The sequence below is a fragment of the Echiichthys vipera genome (genome assembly GCF_963691815.1).
Source record: "Echiichthys vipera genome assembly, chromosome: 18".
Taxonomy (NCBI): Eukaryota; Metazoa; Chordata; class Actinopteri; order Perciformes; family Trachinidae; genus Echiichthys; species Echiichthys vipera.
Window position 1 is genome coordinate 4,033,932 of NC_139843.1, and position 24,091 is coordinate 4,058,022.

Below are 24,091 nucleotides of genomic sequence, written 5' to 3' on the forward strand. Positions count from 1 at the left end.
AAGACTCCAGCTCCACAAATGTGACTCAATTCAACAATGTAAATTTAATATTTTTGGTGATAAAACAATCAAATTGTCCATTGATTACTATTATTATTCAAAGTTTGCAGGCGGATAGCGTGGAATTACATTAAAACATCACAGAATTACATGTAATAAACAGTGAAAATAACAAAAAACAGCAGATTTTAAGCCCAAAATCAGTTAAATTACATTAAATATACTGTAATTTAACATGTTTATTTGCTGTAAATTCACATTATCCACCCCTAAACTCTGCTGCCAGTTGTTTTACCATTTTTTTATTTTACATTTCCTGCTCTTACATTGCAGATAATCTGGAGCTTTTTAGAGAAAACATGATTTTCATTAGCAGATGAAAAAACAAGAAGAAGCACCCTGAAGACGTCACCTTAAAATGAGCATTTTTTTCAGTTTTCGGACACTTTTTAGACAAAACAATTCAAAATAATAATAAAATAATGAAATAAAAAGCACTCAAATTCAATGAAATAAAAGAAATGAAGAGTTAACTTGTAAAAACGGATAAAAGCAAATATAAAAAATGATATTCATTGATATTCCCTGGACAAAAAAACACGATTGAGTCAAATAAAAAATAAACAGAAATCTCTGTTAGTATTAAATAATCCAGATTTGCGGCTCTGCCTCAGAAAACTTCACATTTTTCTCTTTCCATTCATGAAAAAAGCATCTGTAGCTCTCAGTGTATGTGATAATAACATAATCTCTCCTCCACCAGCCAATCACAGCAGGGAGGGGAGTCTGAGGTCTGCGCGCTGAAATGGATTCATACGGGTCTTCACTCAACCGCAGCCAGTCGCTGGCGAGCGGCCTGGAGAAGTCTTCGCCGACGTGGAAGCCGTCTCACTCTCGGAGCAGCAGCACTCTGTCGTCCTCCAGACAGGCGAGTCACAGTTCATCACGGGTGGATGTACAAACGATATTCTGCTTCTTCTTAGAAGCGACGTTGCAAGTCGTTGCTTCAGTTAAAGGTCGAATACGCAGAACACACATGCAGCCATCTAGTGTCTCAGGATTGTAGTCGCAGCAACACAAATAGTTCCAGGTTGCCAGGTTGTGTGTCAAGTGTCCAACCGGCTCCATGTCAGCGATGAATCATACAGGGTAACGACTCATTTTACAGCTGTATTTGTTGAAAAAGTACTTGAATTTTGGATAAAGTGCTTGAAAATGATTGAAATTGTATCCACATTCACAACAAATAGCTGTAGAATTTAAATATAACTAAATTCCTTCTGGTATTAGGGAACATTTCTGGTCTTTATAACATAATACCATCTCTTTTAACGTGATTTTAATGGAAATAAAAGGTGAAATAATCATTTCCAATATGTACTGATAGAAATATGTAGTTTACCACAACTGTGAGGTGCTGGAAAAGCTTGAAAATGGACCTTGAAAGTGCTTGAATTTGACCTCAGAAAAGGTGCACGAACCCTGTCAACTGAAGTCTTTCTTTGAGTCCTGCGTAATCGATTCGCTCGCTCTTAACTCAAAATGATTCCTTGTTTCTGTAGCAACAACAACGCCCAACGCTATTGGCTGCTACCACAGAAACACAACGTGGCAGGAAGTCATCGTCAAACCCCGTCAAACATTTTTTTTAAATATTAATTTTTATAGAAAAGCAATACTTTCATTCTGTACCCCTCAAAACGCCCCGTAGGTGTATTTTATTCTTTAAAGATAGAGCTTTTAATAAAGATTATATATATTCAACCTTAGTTTTTTCCAAAAATTTGGATTTAAAGTCGTTATTTTGCATGAAGACACAATGACTTGGCATTTATTTATGTGTAAAGATGCCACAGTAAAACCAAAACACCAACTTTATATCGTGTCATCATGCTAATAACAAAGCCTGGCCTGTATGGGTTCAATTCAATTCAATTCAACTTTATTTAAAGTGCCAAATCATAACAAAAGTAATCTCAGGACACTTTACAGAGTAGACTCTATGACTTATTTATTTCTCGATCAATATATCAACTGTTTGGTTTATAACGTGTCAGATGGTAAAAACTGTTTCCCAAAGCCCGAGACGTCGTCCTCAAATGTTTTCTGTTGACCACAACTCAAAGAAATTCAGTTTATTGTCACAGAGGAGGAAGGAACCAGAACATATTCACATTTAAGAAGCTGGAATCAGAGAACTTTTACTTTACTCAACGTGATTCATCGACTGTCAAACCAATTCACTTAATAGTTGACGGCGAATGGATTAATCTTTGCAGCTGTGTTTTCCAAATCACAGATTATTAAAGACTGGGAAGTGATTGACGACCTTCAGGTGGAAATGCAGCCAGGAGGTGACAACCTCCACGATGTGACCACCCCGGGGATCTGCGAAGGATATCTACTCAAGAGGAGGAAGTGGCCACTGAAGGGTTGGCACAAGGTGAGGAGCCCGTCCACGCTGTCATAGTGTGTGTCAACATTTGAGTTTTTTATTTAAAAAAGATGATGTTTGATGTCTTTTTTTCAGCGGTACTTCGTCTTGGAAGCAGGGAACTTGCGTTACTCCAAAAATCAACAAGACGTAAGTGAACATTAAGTTTTATAACAGCAGTTTTTCACCGGCTAGACTTTAAAGTGTAATTCCTGCGCAAAATCATCCCATGGTCTTTTTCGGCACTTACATACATCAACAGCCGGACGTGGCTACCAGTGATTAGCTTGGGGCAGTACGGTGAAGGCATTCAAAGGTCTTTTTTAACCACTAATGCTGCTGAAAATAAGAGCAAACCTCTGCAGCAGCATGAGAAGAGTCCCTACACACAAAACAAAGCGTCATCAGCGTAGTTAGTAAACCCAGAGTTTATTAAAAGAGTGTTTTAAAGACTTACCTACTGGCCCCTGTACCAGCTCCTGTCATAGTAAAGTCCATTACAGTGGATTACCAAAGTCAATCCCAAAGGAAGGAGCCCATTGGTGCTTTGTTGTGTGTGTAGGGACTCTTCTCATGCTGCTGCAGAGGTTTGCTGTTATTTTCAGCAGGATTAGTGATTAAAAAAGACCTTTGAATGCCTTCACCGTGCTGCCCCGAGCTAATCACTGTTAGCCACGTCCGGCTGTTAGCGACTCTCCTGGATTTCTCCGTTAATAGTTGTTACATGAAAAAAACTGTCTCAGTGGCTTAATTGATGAAAGTATGTAAGTGCAGAAAAAAGACGTTTAACACCTTTTTCCACTAAAGGTCTCCAGAGGAAGATTTCAGGGCTCTTTAGACGTGAGCCACGCCGTCATGTCCATAAACAAGAAGTCTAATCGGATTGACTTGGACGCAGGAGACATTCTGTATCACATGAAGGTAAACACACTTCTTTTCAAACAAATGAACAATGCGCCCACACATTTAAAAGGCTAACAGATGACTTTTCTTGTCTCTCCAAGGCGAAGAGCCACGAGCTCTTCTACATTTGGGTAACTAAGCTCCAAGCCCACCGCCTGTACAAGAAGAACGAGGCGGCTCTCGTTCACGGCGGCTTCTTCCAGACTTTGTCCCACGGCGCCGCAGCTGGACAAGCTCAGAGAAATGGAGATCTGGTGATTATTAAATAAGGAATAAAGTAAAAAAAAAAGTGACTCAGGCTGTCCTCTGACTGTGACTCTGTATTCACGTCACCAGAGCTCTGCGTGTGCGGTGGATTCAACGGGAGCGCCTCTGGGGGTGCCGCCCTCGGCTAACACCGCTGTCAACAGTAAAGTGTCAGCCTGGCTGCAGCAAAGTCACGACCCAGAAACCTGCGTTCAAGGTACAAATGCCGAGATCATAGACTGTATATAAAGATGGACGGCATGGTCGCCCCCTGGTGGCTGGCTGCAGTATCGATATCTATATATATAAGTCCTGCCCCCTCCATGTTAGCGGATGGGACATGGGACAAACTAAAAAGTCAAAGTACTCAAATAAATGTTTCACAAAGATGGTTTCTGTCTATGTAGGTAGTTTTTATCTAGTGTTTGTTTTTGTTGAACTCTTGGTTTTAATTAGTTATTTGATGCTATAAAAACAGGATGAAAGGTCATGATTGACATAACCTTCTCGCAATTGGTCACTGATCAATACTGCGCAGACTCTGGTTGCAGAACTACAACATGGCAGCGCACGTATCCGGGATATTGCAACCGCTTGTGGAACTGTGCACTTAATTTCTGTTTTTCTTCCTCTCGATTAAGAAATATGTGTTAAAAGTGGGCGATCTGTTTAGATTTCTAAGGGGCCGGATGTTTTATTCACCCACGGCTAGCGAACCGCCCCGTGAATGACCAATGTCCCTACTGCTGATATTTCAGAGCCATGGTCGGGGCCGTACAGTGACAGACCTCAGAGTCAGATAAAGGATGAATGAATCAGGCAGAACAGACAACAGGGAGAGGGGGGTTTACAGGTGAACAGGTTGGCAGATTAACAATAGTCGTACCAAAGCTCTTGAAATGCACTAATTCATGATAATATGTAAAAGTATCCACAACAGTTTTTCCTGGCTAACCTTCCCTTTTCATCATAAGTTACAGAATCTAAAAAAAACCAAACAAACAAACAATACGTCTCATGTGTTCTTCCAGAGCTGAACCGTTGCCATATGGACCTTTCTGAGCTGAACCGTTTAATCCAGAGGCTGCAGATGTTGGAGACGGGCCAGGCTATCGCTAACGGAGACCTGAAGCGTATCATCAGCATACAGGTACACCGCTGTTCAGTTAAGCAGCAGCTCCTCTACGACCAGCATCACTGGGACAATACAGTTATTTATTCTAATATTTTGGTCCAGAACATTTCGCTTGAGAAGCCGAAGAAGCCGAGGTCAGGGAAGATGTGGGGCCACTCCCGCACATTATCCAGAGTGGAGGCCCTGGGAATGGTAAGAATGGTCTGTAACTTCCTCTCTGTTAGCATTTGAACCAAAAGATATGGCCGACCTTGTTTCACATTGATTTGTGCATTGATTTGATATAATTTAATACGGTTTTAAGTTGATTTGAAGCCATAACTGAAGTCGTATTACTGGTATTTCTTAGAGCATAGTGGGTTTAAATATTTGACATCTCAACCCTCCTGTAACATTTTGGGGCTTTTCTCTAATCCAAAGCCTATTCGTGGGATTACTAAATCGGTGAGTTGGCAATGGGCAAGACAACTTGATTCATTATGTTCTACATTTACACACTGTGTAGCATCCTGGAAATGATTTGTGGCTGCATGAATAACGACATGAAAGATGTTCTCAGTTTAAAATGTGTTTTGTTTTTGTCTTGTTGTAGATGTTTCATTCAACATCCCAAAGATATACATTTGAACAGAGCATAGATGTTATTTTGAACATTTGAACTGTAGAGTGAGTAAATGAATAGATCAATCAAGTAAACCTGCATTTTGTTTAGATGCTAGATCTGTAGTTTTCACTCCTGTTCTTTAGAAACCAGAGTGCTGTTGGTTCTCCGTCCTGCCAGCTCTTAGGGGTTATTGCAACAGACACGTCCTTACCAAACAAACAGGACATCAATTAAGTAGCTGGTGGGACAGAAAACCTGCACTGCTGTGGTACTAGAGGTCCAGGTTTTGAGCCATAAACATTTACATGATGTTCCAAGTTGAACGTTTTTGGCTTTCATAGGAATGAATGGGGCTCCGCCTCAAACACTGCGTTCAGTTCTCTTAACTCGTCCATGCTTTCCACCCAAATTGGCGGATAACAAGGGAGAATTGTTAAATGAACCATTGAATCAACCGTCTTCCATCCTCCTCTGTTCACTCCGTAGCTGTCGTCCAGTCACCTGGTCAGCTCGCCTCACCTCGGTGCATCAGTGCCCTCTATCCCTGACTACGTCTACTCCCAGCTGTCCTCTCCTGCTGCCACATCGCCCGAGGGCAAGAAGATACAGCAGGACATCTGCGCCATGTCACAACGAGGTCAGAAAAACTGACACATGCGTGTACACACACAGGTAGACGGGGTTCTGACAAGGTGGTAGTAGAGGTAGATGAGCAAAATCAAAGACTTCCCTTCTCTTCCTCCTCAGTGCTTGCTTCTCTGAAGACGGTGCATGAAACTCTGTCCCAGGAGAGGCAGAAGCTGCAGGAAGTCTGGGGAACTAACAACATCCACCAGTCCAACACATTAGCTGAGGTAAGATTCACACTGTCACCTGTCATCTGGATTGTCTGGGACATATTCCCTTGTGGGTTTTGATGGTTGGTTTCCTTCGTTCCTCTTTCTCTTCCTGCGTTAACAGCCCGCAGTCGTGAGGCGTTCATCCCACAGGCCTCCTTCTGTAGCGGATTCTGCTGCCGAGTATTTTGACGCCAGCGACATCCTTTGTGGAAGTTCCTCTGAGGTGTCTGATGAATCCGGACTGAGTGATGGAAGCACCACCAACTCTGAGCCGGAGGAAGGACACGGTGGGTGCATGAGTACCTTTGTTAAGGGCTGCAACTAACTTTCATTGTCTGTTATTTTCTCTGTTAATCGATGAGTTGTTTGGTTTATAAAAGGCAGGAAATATGAATCAGTGTCCGCAACTCAAAGATATTCAGTTTACTGTCACAGAGGAGGAAAGAAACCAGAAAATATTCACATTCAAGAAGCTGGAATCAGAGAAATATTACTTTTTTTTGTTAATAAAGGACTCATTTAACAATCGATTGTCAAAATAGTTGATGATTATTTTAATACTTAACGACTAATCGGTAAATCGTTAGGCAGTGGGCAGTATTTTCATTTTTAACAGGTGAAATAGTTCAAGTCTTTTGGTTCTGTGTTTATTATTTTCCCCTCTTTCTTCCTCCTGAATATAAGATATAGAGGCACAACATGTCACTGAAAGAAGGATCTGTTGTTTGAATGAGTTTTGTCAGTACACAAACAGAAAAAGTGACCTTTCACTGCAAAACAACGTCAGAGCTGCGAGCCCGGCTGCAGACTATTCTCCTTGTTGTTAGGCTACCTTCATAGAAATAGCAAACACCTTAATATTCTTTCCATCACTGTCATCGCAGCATCGGCCACCCGGAAGTACCGGGCCAGCATTTCCAGGAGTCCTAACAGCGTTGTTCCAAAGAGCACCGGCCGGAGAACTAAACTGCCGGCTCACTGCCCGGACAACAGCCACGTGGGCCTCATGGCGATCCTCTACAATAATATAGGTAAGTCACACACCACTCTGCAGTTACATAGGCATTATTTCTGATCTAGTTTTCTGATGCTGTGCTGTTCCTCCTCAGGGAAAGACTTGGCTCGAGTGTCCATGCCTGCTCCTCTCAACGAGCCTGTTAACCTGCTGCAGAGGCTGTGTGAGGAGCTGGAGTACAGCGAGCTGCTGGATACGGCCAACAACACGGCGGACCCCTACCAGAGGATGGTGAGACTGTTCAGACGTCTTAGGGCGCACTCACACTGTCCCTCCGTCCCGTGCCCCGTGCATTAGGGTCCTTGTCCCCCCCTCCAGGCCCGTTTGTACTCACACTACCTGGGCCTCGGAGAATGCTTCTTGCTGCCTATACGTCATCACGCCGTAACACGTCACACGCATTGATGACGTCATGGCGATGCGTGGCTTTGTTTCCAAATCTTTCCATAGACCTCAGAGTTTTTGTGCGTCTTGTCAACTGTTTTTGAATCTTTTCATCGACCAAATCTGCAGTAAACACTCCACCTCCACATCACACCAACGTGAACCTTTCACCGCCATTGTTTGAAATGTCCGCGCATGGTCCCTCCTTCTTTTTTCTACGTCCCAACAGAAATTTGATGTTTTTTACAGCATCTAATTGGTGCAAACGGTTTATTTTTGTAAACAGTTTTGATAAACTGCCTCTATTTGAAGCTTAGATTTGGTTACTTTTCCTGACAGAAGTGTTCGTGACTCACATGATGCATTCAAATACCGTGGAAAAAGTCTGGTTTTACAGTTTCTGGATGTGAAAAGTGGTGTCATTTTTTCTTTAATAAAAATCTGCGGGTGAGTTTTTGGGTTCAGAGGGGGATTAGACAATAAGAAGCATGTTATATGCAGTCAGTGAGCTTTTCTATATTCCAGGTTTACATTGCTGCCTTCGCTATCTCTGGTTACTCTACTGCGACGTTCAGGAACCGCTACAAGCCCTTCAACCCGTTGCTGGGGGAGACCTACGAGTGCATCAGAGACGACCGGGGCTTCCGCCTCATCTGTGAGCAGGTAAAAAAACTTCTTTTGCACAATTTATTGTTTGTTAGATGGAATTTTAAAATGGATAAATTGCAGCTTTTGCACATTAATGTACTAATGTACCACAAGGGACCAAAGATGATTACACTGACCTTCTTTTAAGACAATGGGGACTTACTACCTAATCCCCTCTTGGTAAATTAAGATGGATAACCCATTTGTGTAATTGAACAGCTCAGCCGCACAGAGCTGCACGAGTCAACGCGGAGTGATTTATTGCTTTAATGCAATCATGGTAACTGATCATGTTATCAAAAAATGAATCTGAGTCATTAATTCTGAAGTGATAGCAATTAAGGGAAAGATGATTGAATGTCAGTCCTCAACGAAGCAATTCATCTCTTGAACGACACTTTAGCTCCTGAGAAACATATGATTTCAGTTCGGCACGTTGATATTTAAGTGACCAGCTGTATATTTAATACTTGTGTTTCTAGATGAATTATAGAATAAACCTCAACAAGTTACACTGACACATAATTCTGAGTGAAGCTAAATCTGACTTTCATGTCAAACAAATGTCTAAAAGCTTGAATAACTTATATAACGATATAATAAGGTTATTAAATAAAGCTCAGTGGGAATATCCTGATAAAATAAAGGTAAAATAATGAAGTAAAATAAAGTAAATCAATACAGTATGACTCATTAACATGAGCAATTATATGTCCTATATATGTTTTCTATGGCAGGTATATTGACAGTCTAACACAGGTGGAACCAAAACCAGTGTTTGTGTTGCATTGTGGGAAATGTAGGCTTTGACAAAGAAGAAGAAGAATGTGCAAATGACTCTGATCTGCTGCAATACTCTTTTATTAGAAAGGCACCTAAAACAAAGACTATTTAACATGTAACGCTCTCTAAAGCATCAGTTATACTCCAAAACGGATCCACTCGACGCCTGTGGTGTCCGCAGGTGCACACGTGGACACCTGCGGACACCGCAGACGTCGAGTGGATCTGTTTATTCTATTCCTCTCAGAGTATGCGTTCCACACCGGGGCAGTAGATCGTTGGTTATGACCGGCTTCACATTTGTTTGTCTTCATATTGTTTTAAAGATGAATTGTAGAGGTAATGACGGACCTCCTCGCACAGTCAAATACAGCGCAGTCAAGTACACACTACATGTACACGCTACATGCACACGCTACATGCACACGCTACATGTACTCGCTACATGTACACGCTACATGTACACGCTACATGTACTCGCTACATGTACACGCTATATGTACGCAGTGAAGTACACACTACATTTACTCCCTGGGATGAGGAACTTTACAGCACACAGTCCCTAATGTGCGGCTGCAGAAAGTATAATCCTGGTTCAAAGATCTCATCTCATCTCATCTCATCTCATCTTCAGCCTCTTATCTGGGGTCGGGTCGCGGGGGCAGCAGCTTTAGCAGGGGACCCCAAACTTCCCTTTCCCGGGCCACATTAACCAGCTCTAACTGGGGGATCCTGAGGCGTTCCCAGGCCAGTGTGGAGATCTAATCTCTCCACCTGGTCCTGGGTCTTCCCCGAGGCCTCCTCCCAGCTGGACGTGCCTGTAACACCTCCCTAGGGAGGCGCCCTGGGGGCATCCTTACTAGATGCCCGAACCACCTCAACTGGTTCAAAGATTAAAAGCTTAATGCACATTAAAAGCTGGCAAGTGTCGGCAGCTTTCAATCTCGTCAGCATTTCCTCCGCGCTCATAAAGACTGGAAGTATCTGTTTTATCGTTTTGAGTAAACCAGACAGACGTTATGGAAGCTGAGGTTCTTCTTTCCATACTTCACCAGGTCTGCCACCATCCTCCCATCTCTGCCTGCCACGCCGAATCAGAGAACTTCTCCTTTTGGCAAGGTGAGACTCTTCTTTAATCAAACCACATCATTCAGTCGATCACATGTGTTTTTATCCTCTAAATTTGCTTTGGGCATGCATTGGAAAAGCTGCCACTTCCGTATATACCCTCAACGACACTGGTTTATTTATATTCCTGAACAGACCAGCGATGGAAAAATAAATTCTGGGGGAAGTCCCTGGAGATTCTGCCCACAGGAATGGTGAATGTCACTCTTCCGAGGTAAACAGTCGACCGTACACCTGGCACGACACTAACCTTTACACGTAAGAGGAAATCCTATTTTTACAAACGCTGACTTCTGTCTCAGGAACAGCAGACAGGATGAACAAAAACACAGTCAACAGTCATGTTTATATTGCATTGCACAGAAGAAAACATCCCAAAAGAATTGTGTTTTATTAGAAGGATTAACTAAATTCTACCTTAAATGTATGATTTTTCTTTGGCATTTTTGCTTTTATTCGTCAGTTGACGAGGACGCTACATCGTTATTTACCCCTTATCAGTTAGGTTACTGCTCAACTAATGATTATTCTCATTGTTGATTTGTCCGTAGATTACTTTTTCAGCTAAAAAATGGGAGAAAGTCGACCCTAATTTCCAAAAACCCATTGTGAAGTCTTGAAATAGCTCCGTTTGTCCACCCAACAGTCCAAAACCTAAAGATAATCAGAGAAACATTCACATTTAAGAAACTCATTTTGCCATTTTTGCTGGATAACCTGCTTCATTTTGGTGTTTTGTGCAGGTATGGAGACCACTATGAGTGGAACAAAGTAGTGACCTGCATCCATAACGTCCTCAGTCAGCAGCGCTATCTGGAGCATTACGGAGAAGTCACCATCCGCAACCTCAAGAGCAACGTCTGCACGTGTAAGATTACCTTCGTCAAGGTGAATGAAAAGACTTCCTGCACCACTCAGTGCTTTTCTTTTTGTATGTGTTCAGTTACACAACAGTGTGTTTTAAGATTCTGGCTGACGAGCTTGTATTTTGTCACAGTCTCGTTATTGGGGTTCGGAGATGAACAAGAACGAGGTGCAGGGCACGGTGCTGGACCAAAGTGGCAGCGTCATTCACCGCTTTGGAGGCCTGTGGCATGAAGGCATCTTCTGCGACACTCTGCCCACTCCAAAATGTGTTTGGAAGCCAAGTGAGTCTACGCAAACAAGACTTAGGACGTGCTTATCAACGTCCTGGCCTTTAAGTTTTTCATGTGTTGTTGAGATTCTGCTTTAGAGGTTAAAGGGGTTTAAAGGGACGTGACGTAGAATGATCAAGCGCTCCCTGTTGCCCAAACTGCTAATCAGAGTAAATCCAGGCCTCACGTTTGCGCAGCAGCTCACCTGAGATGCTTCCGTCACCCGCACAGATCCGCAGCCAAAGGATTCCCTGCTGTACTATGGCTTCTCCACCTTCGCCATGGAGCTCAATGAGCTCACCCCAGACCTGAAGCCTCTGCTGCCTCCTACAGACAGCCGCCTGCGCCCAGACCAAAGGTGAGTGGAGATGGAGACGATGGTGCAAAATGAACAAAGTTCTACATTTAATAAAGTGTCTGTACATGGACTGTGTATTCAATGTTAAGTGACTCTCTTCTTTAAATAGGTTGCTGGAGAACGGAGAGGTGGATGAAGCGGACAAAAAGAAAGATGAAATCGAGGACTTTCAGAGGGAGTGGAGGAAAGAGCTCTCCAAAAGAGGGGAGGAACATGTTCCACGTTTTTTCAAGTAAGTTAATCTCTTTTATAGTCCTGGTCATAGAAGGAGAATCACAAACAATATCCACTATTTATTGACTGTCTTTCTGCTGGGGTTGGGTGGTGGTTAGCACTGTTGCCTTACAGCGGGAGGGTTCCTGGTTCAAATCCTGGCTGGGTCCCTTCTGTGTTTGCGTGTCTGCGTGGGTTTTCTCCGGGTTCTCCGGTTTCCTCTCACAGTCCAAAGACGTGCAGGTGTTCGGTTCATTGATGACTCTAAATCACCCGTAGGTGTGAATGGTTGTCTGTCTCTGTTCGTCTCTATGTGTCCTGTGATAGACTGGCGTCCTGTCTAGGGTGGACCCCGCCTCACGCCCGATGTCAGCTGGGATCGGCTCCAGCCCCCCCGCGACCCCGATATAAGGACAAACGGTTGAAGATGAATGAATGTCTTTCTGCTTTAGTCGAACGTTCAGCTCTATGGGCTGGAATTATACTTACTGGTTACATACCGTAGTTGACCCTCTCTCCATCCCTGAGTACCAAAGAGAGGCGCAGAGCAGAGGAATTGTTTGTTTTAATGTGTTTCTAGTCTAGTCTTCCTGATTCATTGAGCTTTTATCTGTCTGAGGTTCGTCACAGTTACAATCTACGGCCCCGACCATGGCTCTGAAACATCAGCAGTCTAACCGTGAATTGCTAAATCCATGGTGTTGTCCGTGGTGCTGTAGCAGACGCAATTTATGTATCATTTTAGTCTTTAAATAATATCAAAGTTCATTCATTCATCTTCAACCCCTTGTCCCTGTCCGGGTCACGGGGGGCTTGAGCCGATCCCAGCTGACATCGGGCCTGAGGCGGGGTTCACCCTGGACAGGACGCCAGTCTATCACAGGACACAAAGAGACGAACAGAGAGACAGACAGACAACCATTCACACCTACGGGCAATTTTAGAGTCATCAATTAATTAATATCAAAGTTTGTAAATAATCATTTTCTCCTTCTTTAGGAAAGCCAAAGATTCCTGCGGACGCGACGTGTGGTTGACAAACGGGACGTACTGGAAGCTCAGAGAAACTCCAGGTTTTGCTAATATTGCAAACATAACTCTTTGGTGATGAGACGACGGCGACGACGAGCAACGACAGACAGAAACAACAAATGAGGAAGGGATTGAACAATATCAGGTGTGGATTTTTGGACAGCATGTATGAACCGCTCTGAGACACGTGCAGAGTGGAGACGGTGCTGCTGGTCTCTTCTCGTCCCCTCTGTACGCCCGTGACTGGCTCACGGGAACCCTCGGCACCGGCACAGGTGAAGAAACAAAGAACTTTTCTAATGAATATTGATTTTTTTTTCTTTTTTTAGACTACTTCAATCAACACATATACAGTGAATGTTTATATTTCTGAAAATGTCACTTTGTGTTGCAGAAAAGACACTCTGCATGAACAAATGACTTGAGATGAAAATGAAAACTATTAATGTTAACGTCAAAATAACATGTTTCTATGGTTAGCATTAGCCTTTTCACCAAAGTTAGCGCGTATATGCAGGTTAGGCAATAGTTTGCCTCTCTGTGTTTTTTTTTCCTGATTTGTCGTGTGTCATTTAAAATCACAAACACTCAGGAAAACACATTTAGCACAGCATGGAGGCCAGTGGCAATGTTACAGCGTACTTAATGTAAACATGTAATCCAACCATGTCCTCCTCCCTATGATGAGTACAATTGTTTGACTGTATGAACGTAAGGAAGTCAATGCTGCGGTCGGCTGGATACCAACTGAGCAAAGCGATCAACAGCTAGTCCCAGACAAGGGGGCCGGCTGGTTAGTGATAATTTGATTTATTGCACATTTGTTTGGGAATATGCACGCATGATAACGATAAGATCATTGAATGAATTATCAATGATATTGAGTAATTATCCCCTGAATCTGCAGCTCTCCTCTGCTTTACATAACTTTACTGTTGTGGTTAACTCTCAGCGCTCTCATAGTGTCGTCAAAAAGCCACTCTACGCTATCTGCTCAGCAGCAAACAGCAGACAGACACAGTTAGACACTAGCTGGTGAGCATAGTAGAGCATTTAGGAGCTGAAGAGACAGATACTTCCTTCAAGAGCAAAAAAAAAGGACTGAATATATCATCGGATAGCCAGAAAGAATGTGCATCTTTGTCATAGATGATAGTGAAATGAACGTTTTGAAGGTGCCGCCTTGCACTGTGGGAAATTATAACAGCCGAGGAGTGAGAGGTGGCAAAGGTTGGTGAGTTTAGATACCTGGGGTCAACTGATCAAAGTGCAAGAGAGGTGAAGTAGAGAGTGCAGGGAGGGTGGAGCGGGTGGAGAAGAGTGCCAGGAGGGATTTGCAACAGAAGGGTAACCAGTAAGAGTGAAAGAGATGGCAGTGAGACCAGCTATGTCTTATGGTTTGGAGGCGACGGCGCTGACGGACAGGAGGCGAAGCAGGATGCGGCAGATTGAAGAAGCTAACATTTTAGTCAGGACTGACGAGGATGGCCACGGTGAGGAATGAGTAGATCAGGGGGAAGCTCAGGTTTGGAGAGGAAGCAAGAGAGGTGAGATTAAGACGGTTCGGACGTGCAGAGGAGAGACGCTGGTATATCAGGAGAAGGATGCTGAAGGTGGAGCTGCCAGGACAGAGCGAGGCGAACAATGTTGCAACTGTTTGCTAACAAGCTCGCCATATCAACTGAAAAGGCGATAATGAGTCGATGCTGTGGTGCACTCACTTGCCTGTGAGTGTCCAAACAAACACGTTATCCCAGGTTCGGGGCAGGTGCTGCAGTGTTACCTTGTGTTGTGGAGGATGCATGGTGCAAACGCCTCAATAAATTTGTGTTTGACCAGATTATTACAAACAGGAGGTAAATAGCTTCCTTCCAGGGTAATCCGACCATAGCTACATTATATTTACTACCTGTCTAGAGGTGCTGACGTATTGCATATGAAGTACTCCATCTTCTCACGTGACTGAGAGCTGAGTACGATGCTGAACAGGATCGTTTTCACCAGTTTTAAAAGAGCTAATGATAAACTTTGAGACAGTATCTGTTTAAATACTTTGGTCAGTGCCCACGTATGTCATACGGTGGTGCAACATCTGCATTTATTTGATATTTTTGTCATTTACTGTTAAAAAAAAAGAATAACTTTCAGTATATACACATATTTAAAGAGGAGAGACGATATTAAAGTGTATTTTTATGTCATTGATAGCGAAAAGCATATCCAGCTGGTTGGAAACATGTACACACTGTATTGTTACAGTACATTAAAGTGTCGACAACACAACTGTGCTTATATTTTTCAGTGGTATTGGTTTATTTATCACAACTGCACTTGGCTGCAGGGAAATGTACACGCATGGTAAGTGAGACAATGTTTGAAAATTATATTATGTCGTTGCAGCGTTTTGAAAAAGCCGCTTCGTTCTCTCCACCGTCATCGAATAAAAAGGAACTCATGGAAACAGCCGAGGTTCTTGATGTGTAAGCTTTAATTTCATGAATAAAAAAAACAACGATACAATACACGATTATGCCACCTTTTTAATAAATAACCCATTCAGAAATCTTCATATTTAATTTTTGCAATTTATAAGCTCTTAAGGAAAGAGTCAAAGGAGGATTATTGCTCCCTCCATATATAAACAGTGCACATGGATCACACACACACACACACACACACACACACACACAAAAATAACATGCTCGACCTTGTCTGGTCTCCCTTCTTCACTCCTCTGTTTCATATAATACAGTAAAATCTCTGGAAATACACTTCCCACACAGTCTTGTTCTCGTACCGAGGGGAACGTGTGTTCAAGGGAAACACAGACTCATGGGAAATGGAGGTATTAGAGGTTAAAACGTCAGGGGTTGGCTCATTGTAATCGCTGATTTTACCCAGCAGGTGTCGTTCCTGAGGCGTCTGAAAAAAGCTGCTGTCTGGCGTGAGCTCTCGCACTCGTGTAGGTGCAGAAGTGAACCCGAAACCAACCGCAGCACATGAAACTTTGCTGTCATTGTATTTCCCAACGCCATCGTTAACTCCAAACTAATTCACGTCCTATTAATTGCACTTGAAACAAGAATTGCCCTCTGACAGACGTCAACATAAACATTAAATAGTACATCTTTTTTTTGGAAATGTTACAACATACAAAGCATCCATTCTGTTTTCAGCATATAATTAACACATCATTACCATTTAACTTTGTTATCTAAATGCCCAGGTGAAGGACTGAACTGACTGTTTTTGCATCCACATCATTAAGACCCCCCTTCTGTGCTGTAGTCCCAGTTTTTATACAATGTTTATAGAACAGCTCAGAAAATAGCTTGAGTTTTGTGTCGACATGTGAAACCTCAATGAGGCAAACAGGGTCAGGACTTTATAAATATATAGAAACAGCCTATTAAAGACAGTCCAACCCTGCAACACACACACAAACAAAGTCTTCTCCACGCTGCCAGGAGGGAAACTCCTCTTTTATTAATTTTTTTCTGACTTGTCAAATTTAGATAACCTGCATTGTGTCAAAAATACTGGAACCAGCCTGTAAAATACCCACATATGTAACTCCCCCCCGCTCCCTAAAACCCCCCGGACTCTCTTAAGAAATCAGGCGACATGACCTCGGTGTCTCAGTGGTGTTTCTCATCATTTACATATAAAATGTTTGGTGGCACCTATTCTGGTCAGGCATGACTGCTGAGAAGGAGTAGCTTGACATTTTGGGAAATACACTTACTAATGAAAGTGAAGATTGATACCAGTGTAAATATGAAGCTAGAGCAGAGTCATCCCTATGTTCCCCGGGTTCTATGTTCCCCGGTGGCAAGGCCCATGCCTTCATGGATTTAATTCAGCATTTAGCAGTTAGGGGTTAGGGTCAGGGTCAGGGTTAGGGGGTAGTGTTAGGGTCTACATAGGCCTATTTGCAGGGGAATTCAGCACTGATTGTAGAAAACAATAACAGACCCGGTCACATACAAAGCGGGGAACATCGGTACGCTCCTGCTAGAGCCATGTGACAGTTAGCTTAGCTTAGCATAAAGACTGGAAACAGGAAGAAACAACTAGCCTGACTTTTGCCAAAGCACTTGATAGCTTGTTTAACCTGTACAAGTGTTAAAGTGAAATTGTGCACTTTTATGAAGGGTGATGTGCCCTTCTTGATAAGCTAGGTTAGCTGTTTCCCCCTGCTTCAAGTCTTTATGCTAAGCTAAGTTAAGCTAATATATGGGGGCATCCCTACATGTTCCCAAGGGCCTCTCTAGCCTTCTGTTGAGTTTGTCGTCTCTTGATATAGAGCAACATCTTGGTAAAAAGGGTGGCGGATGTTTTAAAATGCAGTTTGAATGGTCAAATCCAGCCACGGTGGAGATCAACGTCATATAAAGAGAGAATATTGACCTATAGGGAAATGTGTCCTTAATGTGTCGTATTAAGAGGATACTGAGCAGGAGAACACAGACTCTGACCATATGTTGGATTATTATTATTTTTTTACCTGTTTGAATTGTGCCTTGAATTACACATTTGATGTTTGTCCATATAGAAGAGGATTTTCTAAGATAAGTCAAGAAAGTGTCAGTTTGTCGTAGTCCTGCTTAGTTTTGTGTGAAACTGCTACAGTGAACTGTCAACCTGGCTTTGGGGTGAGTAACATTTCTAATTACGTATTTTCACTGTTTCTCTCTTGACTTGCACATTTGTCTTCTAGGCTACGTTTACACGTGGCCGGCCATTTTTATAAACGGACTGTCGCCGTCTCTGTTTTCAAAAATAGCATCATGCACAGCTGTCTGTTTCCAGAAACACTGTGGTTCGCACTATGTTAGTTATATATGCAGTCAAGGTTACACAGGTGTAAGTTCTGCCGCTTCCTGTGACGTCGGCTGCAGGAAACTGTTTACATGCAAACATGCAACCAGGGATGTTCAAACTCTCCACTCTGGCAGGAGTTTTATAAGGAAACGTTTTCAGAGGCGAATTCTCTGTTTGCGACACAACGCAGGGAAATGTCTTTGTTTTTTAAAATAACCGTATACGTGTAAACGGGGCCTTAAATTGACATATTGTTTTCATATTGTAATCATGACTCAATTCAAACAGGTTAAATAAAATGATTTGTCTTCCCTCTTCACTAATCCATGGTCCCATTGTGTTCCAGTGGAGGACGAAATGAGAGTGGGATCAATTTAAAAATGTAAATCTATTCCTTTAAATAGTATAATGTTTAGCTGTGTGGGTGTTCTTCTCACTGACGTAGATAGAGGTTAAAAAGTATCTGCAGTACAGAAAGCTGCTGCAGTTTTCATGAACTGATTTTAGGCATTTACAGAGTTCAGATTCATTTTTTTTACTCCACTCTCCTATGAGAAAAGACTAATGTAACCCTGCTCTGCACCGAGCGAGTGCCTGTCTGCCTGTCGCCTCCAGTGTTGTCTGAGGCCATTAGCACACCTGGTGAGGACTGAGGAGCAGATCTCTGATCAGCACCGACTGCAGCCTCACTCTTCATCTCTGTCACCGGGCTGCAGAGCCGGGGACTCTTGTCAGCCAGTGTCACCCCCCGTGATAGGCCCGAAGACTAGAGGGGGAAATTCAGAGTGTCTGTCTGGTCACTTTGTGCTTCCTGTTTATCGTGGGTCTGGGGGTGACAGTGCCTCGTCTGTTTACCTACAGGTGCATGCAGCCGGTGTGAATGACCCACTTCTGCTCAGCTGCTACTTTACAGCAAAGAAGATGAACGTGTTGTTTGAGATAAAGTCTCTGATTGAATGTCGTCTCACCTGAATGCTGCAGTGTTTCGTGTCAGTTTGTGTGTTTTAAGCTGTCACACGTTCCTCTGCCGATACTGTTTTCCAGTTATGTCGTTATTGATGCTGGTATTGATCGCAGGCTTTATGTGTGTGTGTGTGTGTGTGTTTGTGTGCGTGTGTGTGTGTCCTTGTCTAAGCCTGCTGCTAAGATGTGCAGGGATTGGCGGGGATTGGCCCAACGCAATAAAAGACAGAGATGGACGCTAGCTGTGTTTCCATTGTGAGCAATAAGGCATTAGAAAAGGAATGGAAACACCTTTTTTACGCTTATTTGAGGTGTTTTGTTTTACCCAGGAAATCCAGACGTAGCTCTAGCAAATCTCAGTTTGCTCTGAAGCTGCCTCTGGAGCTGAACTATGTCAGAAAATCACAGATCACCAATCAAATCGTACTTTGTGTTATGGGCGGGCGTAACGGGACGACAACAGTGCTGCTGCGTCAAAGCCGTCACCTTGTTCATTGATCTGATTGGTCGTAGTCGGTCGTGGTACTATCCGATTGCGTGCAGTGGTATTTTGAATTGCATACGTGTGGAAAGTCTATCACTCATCGAACCAGACCCTACGTCTTTCTAGATGTGCGTCTAGTTGTTCTTTCCTTTGTCAAGTAGTTCTCACGTAACGTAATTAGCTATTTCTGCCTTTTGTGTTTTCTTTCTGAATATTATCAAAAGGGCGTCTTTCTCTCCCGACATCATTAAACATCACAACACAATTCAAACTTGCTCAGTTGAGACATGTTACCTTTAAAAGACCTCTCTTTCTTTTCTCTTGTATACGGTTAGATGGCGAGGGCCTGTTGTTTTGTTTCCAGTTAGCATCCTCTCCTTCTTCTACTCTGTTCACTGGTGGATTACAGCCATGTGTAACCAACCAACTTCAGACCAAACTGTAGCCTTGTTCATTCGCTCCAAACCAGTTGATGAAAAGTCTGTTTGGGCTAAATGTGGTTCTGGAGACTGTGGGAACTCACACAGAGGCAGTTTTGAGTGTTTTGCCTGGTGTTTATATGTATATATATATTTAGTCTCTACAACAGCGTCACAACTGTGCAAGATGAGGTCACGTTTCAGGCGTGTAGCTGAGATCAAAATAAAGGTCCAGATGCTTAAACTGTGAGTACTGAGGTGAGATTTTACCATCTTAAACCATCATTTAGATGTGAGCTGTCTCTGTGTTTCAGACGTAAAGTGCAGGGATTTAATGACATTACAGCGCTAACATAACAACCAACAGAGATTTGATGACTCTTCTATACCCTGCAGACTCCCAGATGGACAGTGTGTTTTTATAAAATGTAAATTTCTATCCCAGCTTGAGATTCACAGGAACTTCTCAGCTTTTCTTTTGCACCTGTGAGATATGTTGGGTCGTCTCCAGCTATAAGGACTTGCTATTTCTGCTGTCACTGATTTACTTAACTCACACACACACACACAGAGTGGGATGAATAAGCTTAGCGTCCGTGCTTCCGAACATGTGCTCGCTAAACCGTCTTAACCTCCTGACATCAGTTGACTCTGACCCTCTGCACCGTCAGACTGCAACGCTCCTCTGTCGCCACTGGTGGGCGCTGCACTAAACCTATTGGGCCGGGTTTTGGAGAGAAGAAGACTGTGTTTGAAATGTAATTTCTGCTCAGAATCATCAGGGGGAAATGACCGTGAGCATATTGTGAGAGTATGTGTGAAAGGTTGAGGGTGAGAAGGAAGAGACAGACGGAGACAAGACGGAGCCAAAGAGACAGAGAGAGTGTTTGATGCAGAAAGAACAGACAATCCCTGCAGGCGTCTGTCAGCAAAGCAGATATGCAGATCATTTTTCTCCAGATGTTTCAAAGGGTTAAGTCACAGGTTTGTTTGTCTGCGTGGTGTTTATGTGACTCCAGGGCAGTTCCCCAGTCACATCCACTTCTGTTCACCACTAACTTAGACAGTAACCTTGGAAAAAAGTTGCTCCTGTAATCATTTGACACTCTGAGAGGGGACTTCATAGAGAGGCTGCCCACGCTGTGATGTGACAGTACACGAGGCTGCACGTTCTGCGTCAGAAACAGACTGTTCCAGCCCTTTATCATGACCTGACTGGACAGACCAATGTTCATGAGGGCGGGCGGTGTGGGGGAGACGCTGGGAGAGACTGTGGCGAATGTGTGAGGTCCTCAGTGGGTGTAAAAGCCATAGTAGTCTGCATCACTGTTGCTGTCCTTCTCGCAGACCTCTCCACTGCGCGGAGGTGGGGAGTTTTCAGTGCTGGACGTGTACGGCGACACCCTCCTCTTCTTGTTGTCCCCCATGCCGCCCTCAAACAGGCCCGAGTCGGCCGAGGCCGCCGATTTCACAGAGGGAGGCTCGAGCCAGGGGTCCTCTACCACCACCTCCACAGTGTCTTTGGGCTTGTCCTGCAGCAGGGCCGGCTGCAGGGGCTCCAGGAGTGAGGGCTGGTGCAGCCTGGGGTTACCAGGTGACGTAGATGAAGACGAGGAGGAAGGAGAGGACGATATGGGTCTGAACCAGCCCAGGCTGGGGCCGGGCTTACTCGGGTGGCTGAGGTACTGAGGGGTGGGCCGGCTGGTGGTCCAGCCCGCTGAGGTGGCTCCGGATACAGACACGCTAGTAGATGCAAACGGATGGTCTGGGTAGTAGCTGAGGGCATGGTGAGCGGACGTCTGCAAGGGGAAGGGCTTGTAGAAACCGTTTCCGGAGAAATCCCCCTCATAGGAGGAAGTGAAGTCAAGCCGATTTGGGGCCACACCCTGCTGAGGCGGCAGGTACCAGCGGCTGTGAGGACCAGGGCTGGAGTTGGGGTCTTTGTGCTGCTGGCTCATAGCGATAGGCTCGCGGCCGTAGAAGCGGCTCTGGGGCAGGGGGCTCATGTACGGCTCAGATAGGTAGCCCTGAGGGTAGCAGCTCCCTGGCAACAGCTGCTGGCTCTCTGTAGGGGAGGGGGTGAGGCGATCAGAGTCAGGAGGAGCGTACAGCCTAGGCAGGAGGGAGGAGGAGGGGAGGAGAAGAGATTGTGAGAAGAGAGAAAAAAGAAGAAGGTGTTATTTCCTGCCCCAAACCTCAAACTATCTATCAAACATCTCACAGCCCCTCACACCCTGTCGCTGCAGCATGCTCGAGCAGCGCAGTAATTGCATCTACTCCAATATTAACAGGCATTTTAAGCACCAGCGATAATCCAGTCACACTGTTCGTGATGAGTTTGTTTTGTTTCTTTACAAAAGAAAAATTACTTACGTGTCGTAATTGTCTCGGAAACCTTTAGCGAAGGGGTTGTGGTCTATTTTCAGCTGAGTGATCTGTGTAAGGAATCGGAGGAGGGCAATGAGAGAATGTAGGCATCGGAAAGAGAGAAGGAGAAGAGCAACCACGCAGGAGAAACAAGAGCGCAGAGAGAGAGAGAGAGGAGGTCACCGATTAATAACTAATGAGGAGCACATGCGCTTTCTTTTCTTCTGGTTGGAAAGTCCACGTTTAGAGTGGGCACACACACACGCACACACACACACATACACACGCACACACACACACACGCACACACACACACACACACACACACACACACACACACACACACACAATGTATTTGGGGAACTATATACAGCACATACTGGGGAGCTGCAGTCCTCAGGTCAGCTGAGGTGAGGTGACTCCTGGTTGAACTTAAATATATAGTATATATGTATATAGTATGTATATACAGTAGGATACATATATAAGATGTTGTTATGGTGTTATGAAATCCTCAGTATAGTACAGTTATAATTAGTAGTTCTTACAATGAATATGTGTAAAATTTAAACAGGCGATGTGTAATTATCTGCCTCTCAATCAAAACAATAAGAAAAGACACAGTTTGGTGACGTAGCGAAGCCGCGCGGGACAGTGAGTTAGTTAAAGCTTCTCAGTTAGGACTCCTTCAGTGTTCATCGCTCTGTAGGTTTTTAACAAAAGCAGTTTCACTGTAAAAATCCGTTTCGTCCGTGGATGAAAGACGTCCTGGAGGGGAACCTTTGCTCAGCTTGTTTCCCTGATAAGATCATCTGATAAGACCAAAGATCAAGATCTCAAGAGTGTGTCGTAGAAATTTGGCTCAAAACTGGATAAAATGTAAATTTACGGAGCTTCTGCATGCATGCACAAAGGGGATATGACGTCACTTTTCCCGGTTTGAACATTGCTGGAAACATTTGGGACAAACAACTCAGCTAAATATATAACAGGTCGAGTTGTTTTTAACATATTTTAAAGCAGAAATGTTACACGTTATACCTATAAATAAATCAAAGATACAAAAATTCTAATTTCTTCTCAGGCGTTTCCACATCTAAGTTGCTTTAAAAACCAAAACTGAGCTGAGGGGTTGACCATAACTTGAAACGGTACTCATTCAAAACTACTTTTCCCGTCATCGGTGCGACTTACATCTGCGTTCTGATAAGCGGTGACGGCGATGAACTGAGTCTCCGGGAAGATAAAGGTCTGAGCTTTGGACGACAGGAAGGCGTCCTCAGAGCCGTCCTCCTTGACCTCCACGATGTGAAGACGAGGCTGGTACTTGTGGAGCGACTGGAGCACGATCATCTGGAGAAGACAAACAGGTAATGTGAACTTGGATTCAAACCGGGGAGGTTGCAGATGCATTATGTGCATCTGAGGGCAGTTTTCTGTGACACCAATAATGTGTTTCATTTTGATTTGGCATCAGAAACATGATGCGGAAAATGAACACTGTAATTTATCTGTGTAAATTTGAAAAGAACGCGGTCGCGGGTACAAGCGTCTGAAATGTGTTTCCTCAGGAGGGGGGCTGGAGTCTCCCTTAGAGAGAGGGGGAGAAGTTCAGCATCCGTGAGGAACTCGGAGTAGAGCCGCTGCTCCTTTGTGTTGAAAGGAGCCAGTTGAGGTGGTTCAGGATCATCTGGTAAGGATGAACCCTGGGCGCCTCCCTAGGGAGGTGTTCCAGGCACGTCCAGCTGGGAGGAGGCCTCGGGGAAGACCCAGGACCAGGTGGAGAGATTAGATCTCCACACTGGCCTGGGAACGCCTCAGGATCCCCCAGTTAGAGCTGGTTAATGTGGCCCGGGAAAGGGAAGTTTGGGGTCCCCTGCTAAAGCTGCTGCACCCACGACCCGACCCCGGATAAGCGGATGAAGATGAGATGAGATGATTACAGTCAGTGGTTTCAGAAGCTCTGCAGAATTATTAGAGGAGAGACAAAAGGCAGTAGAACGGAGAACAGGAAGCAGGAAACGGTACCTGGGCCACGTTATTGGTGCTGCCCTTGTTGTTGGTGAGCTTGAGTTTGCTGAAAGACACTTCTTGTCTCATCCAGTGAGCGCCTGTGTTGGGAGAGTCGGGGTGCATGTACATCCTGTTCCCTGTGAGGACAAACGCACACCGTCAG

General features: G+C 44.1%; 2 protein-coding genes across 2 annotated transcripts in view; one reads left to right on the forward strand and one right to left on the reverse strand.

Annotated features, from left to right (window-relative positions):
- Positions 1 to 805: 805 nt before the first annotated feature.
- osbpl7 (oxysterol binding protein-like 7) lies at positions 806 to 12,934 on the forward strand (the record flags this gene model as incomplete). The annotated part of the gene is made up of 22 exons (XM_083933116.1): positions 806 to 949; positions 2,300 to 2,443; positions 2,531 to 2,584; positions 3,242 to 3,355; positions 3,439 to 3,591; positions 3,674 to 3,800; positions 4,615 to 4,733; positions 4,821 to 4,910; positions 5,139 to 5,162; positions 5,809 to 5,959; positions 6,070 to 6,176; positions 6,283 to 6,448; positions 7,046 to 7,192; positions 7,271 to 7,407; positions 8,086 to 8,223; positions 10,047 to 10,110; positions 10,255 to 10,333; positions 10,863 to 11,007; positions 11,117 to 11,267; positions 11,487 to 11,613; positions 11,723 to 11,845; positions 12,826 to 12,934. The coding sequence occupies 22 exons, from the start codon at positions 806 to 808 to the stop codon at positions 12,932 to 12,934; spliced, it is 2,613 nt and encodes an 870-aa protein (XP_083789242.1).
- Positions 12,935 to 20,713: 7,779 nt separating this feature from the next.
- Positions 20,714 to 24,091, reverse strand: part of tbx21 (T-box transcription factor 21) — a 22,793-nt gene continuing 19,415 nt past the window's right edge. Inside the window, exons 3-6 of the mRNA XM_083933073.1 lie at positions 23,944 to 24,065; positions 23,110 to 23,268; positions 21,922 to 21,983; positions 20,714 to 21,660 (exon numbers count right to left, since the gene is read on the reverse strand). Coding sequence (XP_083789199.1) covers positions 20,841 to 21,660; positions 21,922 to 21,983; positions 23,110 to 23,268; positions 23,944 to 24,065 — 1,163 coding nt within the window. The 3' untranslated portion in view covers positions 20,714 to 20,840. The remainder of the gene's footprint in view (positions 21,661 to 21,921; positions 21,984 to 23,109; positions 23,269 to 23,943; positions 24,066 to 24,091) is intronic.